Source organism: Triticum aestivum, chromosome 4A (assembly GCF_018294505.1).
Source record: "Triticum aestivum cultivar Chinese Spring chromosome 4A, IWGSC CS RefSeq v2.1, whole genome shotgun sequence".
In the NCBI taxonomy this organism is placed as follows: Eukaryota; Viridiplantae; Streptophyta; class Magnoliopsida; order Poales; family Poaceae; genus Triticum; species Triticum aestivum.
The window spans coordinates 415,175,260-415,182,768 of record NC_057803.1 but is presented as its reverse complement, the minus strand read 5'-3'; the positions used below and the strand labels follow the sequence as shown (position 1 = coordinate 415,182,768).

The 7,509-nt window shown below is 44.0% G+C and overlaps 1 protein-coding gene across 2 annotated transcripts; it reads right to left on the bottom strand.

Annotated features, from left to right (window-relative positions):
- Nucleotides 1-1,319: 1,319 nt before the first annotated feature.
- Nucleotides 1,320-4,722, bottom strand: LOC123086186 (lipase). Of its 2 annotated transcripts, none has more exons than XM_044507904.1 (10): nucleotides 4,471-4,722; nucleotides 3,665-3,744; nucleotides 3,448-3,513; nucleotides 3,308-3,355; nucleotides 3,144-3,211; nucleotides 2,885-2,957; nucleotides 2,619-2,780; nucleotides 2,121-2,315; nucleotides 1,814-1,902; nucleotides 1,320-1,736 (listed from the first exon to the last, which is right to left on the bottom strand). In XM_044507904.1, exons 1-10 carry the CDS (start codon nucleotides 4,583-4,585, stop codon nucleotides 1,547-1,549), a joined length of 1,086 nt encoding a protein of 361 aa, XP_044363839.1. In that variant the 5' UTR covers nucleotides 4,586-4,722; the 3' UTR covers nucleotides 1,320-1,546. The 2 variants fall into 2 exon arrangements, with proteins under 2 accessions (XP_044363839.1, XP_044363840.1); XM_044507905.1 differs by having other exon boundaries at nucleotides 2,265-2,315.
- Between the last annotated feature and the right edge of the window lie 2,787 nt (nucleotides 4,723-7,509).

The window sequence follows — 7,509 nt, the reverse complement described above, 5'->3', positions numbered from 1 at the left end:
AGAACCGAGGGCCTCAGATCTGCCACAGATAGGTGGGAGTCGCTAGTGCAGGGGATGCCCCCCCCCCCCCCCCCCCCCCCTGTTCTTCTGTTTAGTAGGCTTTGGATGATTGTATCAAGACTATGTTGTGTTCTGGTGTGTGCCACCCAGCTTGCTCTGGAACTGTGGGTGGAGCTGCTGGAGGGGGGACATGCTAGTGCGTCGCTGAATGTTTTTTAGTTCCAGTAGTCTGTACCTGAACTGCTTTGGTTTTCTCTAATGAAAATCGGAAGGGGAGAGCCCTTCTTTTATCAAAAAAAAAAAGAAAGAAAACCATGCTCAAACGCTTTGATCACATTCAACATACTTGTCTTGCACACTAGAGGGTGTGAGACTAGTGTAAAGCCATTTCCTCTGATACTCTTCATTTTGTTTGGGAGTTTCATCCCTGATGAAACATTATCTCTACACTTCTACAGGGCTTCTAACTTCAGTCATTTTACTGTACATATAGTACAGAGGCTCAGAACAAGCATAAGATGGCGCTAACGTCGACACGGATGGTAGTAGTACGGCACATGGATCTGATTCCACCGGCTAAGGAGAGAGAGGTGATTTATACAGGAAACATCTTCAGGTAGAGAGGGCTTCCACTCTCTCTCTCTCTCTCTCTCTCTCTCCCTCCCTCCCTCCCTCCCTCTCTCTCTCATGACCCTATCCGCAACAGTGGAATCAGTGCCATTTGCAATTCTCTGTCGTCTCTCAAGATTTCAATGTTCGCCATGTTTTATGTCCTTACCAAATGCGCAAGCATTCGCCGCGCCATGATCCGACGGTGCATATCTTCAGCACATGCTGTGCAAATGAGGCGTAGAACAGTAGCAGTTGATATGCTGCAACGTACTCCCTCCGTTCCAAATTACTCGTCGCAGAAATGGATGTATCTAGAACTAAAATACATCTAGATACATCCATACCTGCGACAAGTAATTCGGAACGGAGGTAGTATCTATTCTTCTCGATTCTCCGATATGGTGCAACCCTACAGGGCAAGCAGATGGCAATGGAGAATATTTGAATAGATATGTATCCTTTATCCTCAGTTTTCCCACCGGGCACTGCCGACTAATGTACAACTTTGCATCTTGGGAAGGTTCCAGCATGATTTCGATCAGTTCCTGGCTCCTCAGACCTTCAAAGGGCAGCACTCTTTTGATCATAAATGCATATCTGACGCCAAGGCACCTAGAGAGGCGAGACGAAATGCTGAGAGAAAATATAAGAATATCTTTCAGTAGGAATGAAGAATCACAATAAGCTAGATAGTGAAAAAACCATGATACTATCAAATGTTTTTATTATTTGAGCCTGTGATATCATCAGGCACATCAATTACAATGTCGACTGAGCTTCATGTACAATTCTCACTAGAGTAAAGGCGGCCACATTCTAAAGGCGAAACCTTATCCTCAGGAGACCTCCTACAGCACCCAACGTGTCTACATTACATGAAATATTTACACAAAACACAAATAATATATTGTACAGTTTACCCTCAGCTAAAGGGTTAGATAGATTCCACAGGATATCGCTCCTGTGGATATCTTGATAAGATGATAGCTCCATCAACTTGAAGAATGTCACCATAGGCTGAGTTGGATGTGCCAATCACAAATTGACAGGTTCCCCTTGAATCAGCATGTAGGTTAACACCATAATACTCGAGATGATCTGCCACACTTCTCCCGTAGACCGATCTATTCAAGCAAGAACAAAGCTTAAGCAAAACAGGAGGGGCATACTTTTACAACAAATGTGAGAGGCATGTCAATACCTGCTGCAGGTTGGGTCCTCGCCTGAACAATCACAGACTGTCTCATTCCTTGTAACCACATTTCCTACTATGGTCTCACGAAGCCAAACCTGAAGACAGATAAATGTGCAACAAACGTATAACTTAGAAACTACTCCCTCCGTTCCAAATTACTCGTCGCAGAAATGGATGTATCTAGAACTAAAATACATCTAGATACATCCATACCTGCGACAAGTAATTCGGAACGGAGGGAGTATAACTTAACAAACTCTATCTACAAGACCATCAATTTACTGCGGAATTCTTTTCAAGTAACAGCATTGACCTCTCTTGCAAAGTGGTGATATGTCCATTCGCCTAGGTAATAAAAGTATGGTGGCAAATGTGGAACAATGTCATTTTCATGGGTCACGCGGATTGTTCTTGGAACCTGCTCGTTGAAGTATTCAGCAAAAGCAGGATTGCCTACCCGAGGCTGTCCAAAAGTTATGAGCTGAACTTTGTGTGACCCCCATTTAACCTGGAAAACAGAAGGCGAGAAATAAGTTGACTGAATCTCATATACCTAATATAATAGACAGGGTTTTATTGTGAAAAAAAAGGATAGCTTCATCCTTGCTTTGTTGGATTTACATTCAATGTGAAAACTCATGACCCACATTGGACATATGAAATAGTTTAGATCAAAATCGGAATTTAGCTGTTTATGGCATGGTTTGAATTAAACTGCATGTACTTCCATAACATCCCACAGAAAGTACGCAGAATTGAGGATACATGTCCAAGTAACACACGAAGACACAGATTGCTCAAAGGTACTTACAGAGAGATCAAGGGCACAAAATGAAGCTAAAGCCCCTCCCATAGAGTGACCTACAACATTTATGGGTAGTCTTCCATATGTCTTCCATGCCCACTGAACAGATTTCAGGATCTCATGCCGGAGAGTTGTATTATAATATGCAGAATAAAATCCATGGTGGACCTGCAGTATGAGAAAGAAAACATAAGGTGAACAAGTGATGTCAAACTCATTTATATTTCGTAAGAAAATAATAGTACATTGATCGGTGGAGATAGGAGAGATACCATTGCATCTGGCATGCCTGGATAAGTTACATCTAGCTGCTTCCAGAAGAGATCTTCAATCCAATTTGAGGCACTTCAAAAGTAAATTTTGATGTTGGAATGAATGGTTATTAGCAATATATTATGTATTATATTTTAAAGTAAACACTGTTATGTCTAGAAACTATTCGCTAGAACAGGCACAGATGAAAGATGTGCCCACATGGTATAAAATTTGGTAGGCAGTAAGTTATGTAACATAACCAGCAATTATTTGTACCTGTGTTCTTGGGTGCCTCTAAAAGCAATTATTATGGATCGTGGATCAGGGGCAACTCCAACAAAAGCCTGCTCAAAAGTATTACTTTTATATATGAGCATAATTGTCATTTAAAACTGCATGCAAGAAGATCATGAGAAGCCGTGAACACAAAAATAACGAACCTGTAGACATTTCTCTACATCTACAATGATCTCTATCATCTCAAAACCCTGTGTCAATAATCAAACAAAGAACGTAGTTATGGCCAGTTTGTACAGGCAGCATAAGAAGCCAAGTCTGGTTTCTGTCTCATGGGTTGTACCTTCGTGTGACCTTCACACCTTGGACAAGTCCATGTCAAAAGTGAGGTTAGGTCGGATGTATACACCTGGAATTCATTTAGGCAAGCCAGGTCATAAAAAGATTTTTTGAGTCACGCAAGGATATTCCCATCACAGAACTTCTCTGGCTAGGAGTTTGAGGAACTAAGTTCTTAAACAAATTATGTGCTAGTATATATGGTTCAAAGAGGAACTTACAGCAGATGCATATTCAACAAGAATATGAGCAAGAGTACTATTGTAAGAGTAACCACCATCAGATTGCTTCCTCCTGAGCTCTGCATTGCACAAAGAAAGTGTAAACAACTTGATGCTACATTATGCAAAACAATGAAGGGCTTTGTGATGTCCAGCAACGATAGCAGTTCAAGGAATCTACATATCAGATATTAGTGTTCGGTTTTGTGATGTCCAGCAACATTTTCCAGTCTCGGCAAGGATAAGGTAGCCCACTGATCTCACCTTTCATGCATGGTTGTTCTCTATGAGATTTGCACATCTCCAAGCAAAGGCGCTGGAATTATATGTAGTTAGTATTATATCAAGGGGTGCATCGCTTCCTACATCACTGTATTGCTTGGTGGCACGACAGTAAGCAAGTGAAATATGCCAAGCAAACATCTGAACTTGAGAACGCATGAAGCATCTGAACTTTACTGTCCCCAACCAAATTTCCCACAGATTAGACGAAATCTGTTGCTCTAGCAGTCCCCGCACTAGAGTTTTGATCTCCCCTTAGCATACCACTCATCAACTCCTGCCCAATTAACTTTAAATTTCGCTAAATCACTTCTATCTTGTCCCCTTCTCGCATTGCTCCCAGCACAGCCGGTGGAACTAATAACTCCTGAATCTCGCTCGATTTTTCCTCAACCCCAACCACAAATCCGGCGGAACCAGCTACAATCATGGCACGGAACCACGCACACAGGGCACGCGTGACAATGAAGCGTTTCATCTACGGAAGCAAGATGAGACAGGGGGAAAAGTCAAGAGATCGTCACCTCCTCCTTCCACCGCCGCCGTTGCTGCGTCCGCGGGAGAGAACACGAGAAGAAAAAGTCCCGTGAGGGCCAGCAGCACCACCGCCGCGCTCGCCGCCCGCCTTAGCGGCGCCATGGCCGACGTCTGTTTCTTTCCCTCTCTCAGCAGCACCAAACGGAGACGTGTGATGAGCAAGGAAGAGGACGGGAAAGTAGGAGCAAAAATTAGAACTTTTCTTATGAGGGTTGTTATTACGTGAAACTGCGAAACGGTTGACGGGGACTCGGACCCGTTTTCGTTTTACACCTCGGAGCACTGGCACTAGAGCGTGTTTGGTAGCTTGCATGGAGGCCAATCAGAAAAAAAAAATGTTTGATTCCCTGTGTTCATTGTTTTTTCTTACGAGTCCCTGTTTTCATTGTTAGACCTGCATCCTACGAAACTTTAAGCAGCTCTCAGCCAGGCCCAGTAGGAACGTCTAAATCAGCAGTTTTTTCAAAGCCAGGCACATGGGCGGCGGCGGCTATACGGGAGAAGCCACGCTCGACAAGTCGCATTGCTTCCCGAAGCGTCGGCAATAATTATCCCCACCTTCCCTCACCGCTCTCCCTCCCCTCCCTCCCCTCTCCTACTCTCACAGGTGGTGGCGGTGTTCACCGGATCGGAGAATAGCAAGGCGACCACCGGCATCCGCAACAATACCCGCAACACTTTGGCAATGGCGATAAGCACTATTTTGACCTCCTCACTTACTATTTTTCATTCGACCCGCGTTCTAGGAAAATGGGGAATCGGGGTAAATAACCATAGGACTGATCATAACATCATCATGAGTTTCTAGTGGCAATGGATTTTAGGGTTCCAGTCCGGATTGAATACAAGGGGAATGGGGATTAGGAGTTAATCTTATACAATAGTTTTTAATCTTAGCCCTGGCGACCCTGGAGGCGGTTGGAGCGGCGGGTGCCCTTGGCCTTGTTTTTGTCCTCTGGCTAGACCATCATCTTGTCGTCCTCGGTGGAGTCCAAATCGATTGGCAAAGCACGGTGGCCTGGCTCCGGTGCCCTAACAACCATCTCCATCGCTTCTTCTTCCTCCTCCACTTTTGTGTTGTTCAAAATGCCATAAACTTTGTGCTCTTCATAACGTAGATCCAGACAGAGAACAATGACAAGGAGGTGGTGCCTCCCATAGACAAGGGCAAGGAGGTGGTGCCGCTCTTGGAGGTTGTGCCAGCCACGCCCGAGGAGATGCTGCCCACAGACGATGATGTGGTGTCGGAGGAGCGCCCAAGTGGCAAGCGCCGGAACTACGAGCAGTACCATGAGGAAGGTGGGCCAACTCACATTCTGCAAGACGATCCTTGTGCCGAAGCTCGAGTGCATACCAATGCCTCTAGACTTCACCAAGCACTTCCTAGCCGTGGCGATGGAGTTCGAGCTGAAGACGAACAACAGCTGCTCATGGAGGGTCACTGTGAGGCTGATGAATGGCAGGATCACCCTCGATCATGATTGGGCCACCTTCATTGTCGTCCATCAAATCAAGATCGGGTATGTGGTGGCCTTCAAGTTACTGACTCTCTACGCACTCAAGGTCATCGTCTCCAACGACGACGGCATTGAAGTGGTGACCAAGTGTGGAAGGCACGATGACGCCTTCGCCGTGAATGTCTAGGACAGCTCTCCGTTGCTCCAGCTGGTTTAGTATCGACTATATCGTACTACTTTGCTTGAAAACTGCTATGTTTAAGTGTGGTACTATGTTAAAAACTATTTGCTATGGTTTAGAACTGTGTTAATATGTTATCTCTTGTGTGTCTTTTGGGTTGTTCTACACGCCCCTGTGTGCTAGTAACCTCACCACCTCGCCGAAGAGGTTACCAGACAACAAGTGTTGCATGAAACCAAACACCATGCCTTGTATTTCAGCCTAAACAAGCGGGCAACCAAATAGGCCACCTTTCATTATGCCTCACACGGGCTAGAGGGTATGCACGCAAACAAAGAACACGGGGATGTTGGTTTTTTACATGTTTCCCCTCAACCAGGCCTGACTGGGTAAAGCATGCAATGCAGGCAAAAGTTGCTACGAGAACCAAACACGTCCTAGGTAAGTAGATGATACCTCGCGCCATTGCTGCGGGAATTTGTACTGATGTACATGAGTTGGATCTATGGAGTAGGTAAATAGTGAAACCATGTAATGAGATATATAAATGCATGTCTATTTGAACCCTTGATAGGATGATATGAAAAGTCAGAGAAAATTGTGTTTTGGTTGATAAATGCATTGGTAATGTACTAATATATTGCAAAATATCATTGATTGTATTAAGCTTGATTAATGATAAATATTCATACCTTGGTAGTTTTGTATTGAGTAAGAACTTGCTTAAAAAAAATCAAGATTGCCACCTTAATCACTGTTTATTGTTGGAGGAGTGAACATTACCGGGTGCACCATGCTAACAATTCAGTAAAGCTCCCACTTTTCCTAGTGTCGATTTGAAAATAAGTGTTGTTCCAATACCACATTGAGTGAATGGTCCAAGGTGCATGCAACATATTGTGCAAATCCACAGAAATATATAAAATTGAAAAGAGATAGATCAGATCATATCAAAAGGAAGCACCAGATTGAAAGAGTAAAATACCGGTCTACGCTTTTGCATATTTACATGTTAGATGACACATATATGACAAGCTAGTAGATCATCAGAAGATAGCAACACAAAAAGCATCGGATAAATGATGAGAAATCGACGGACAAATAAACAGCTAGAGAGATGATCTGATATGCAGGCTAGAGAGAGAGAGAGAGATGGCCTGCAGGCTGATTTCATCAATAGAAGGTGAGTGAATATTTCTAATGCCGGTGATTGATTGACTACAAATAGAGGTACTCCATAAGTATAGGTCAACATGTTGGAATTTAATCAACAGTCAAATCACATGAACATCATCGTCTAGGGAGGCTTGCTACCCATCTGCAGAAGTTTAGTTACACAAAAAGGCAGAGTCGAGAGCTATCGAAGGCGGGGGCACCGACGTGAAAGA

Coding starts and splice junctions, on each gene's coding strand:
- LOC123086186 (XM_044507904.1), bottom strand. CDS start 4,585: ATGGCGCCGCTAAGGCGGGCGGCGAGCGCGGCGGTGGTGCTGCTGGCC. Junction 2,781..2,884: donor CAGGCATGCCAGATGCAATG/GTATCTCTCCTA, acceptor CTCATACTGCAG/GTCCACCATGGATTTTATTC. Junction 1,903..2,120: donor ATCACCACTTTGCAAGAGAG/GTCAATGCTGTT, acceptor ATCTGTCTTCAG/GTTTGGCTTCGTGAGACCAT.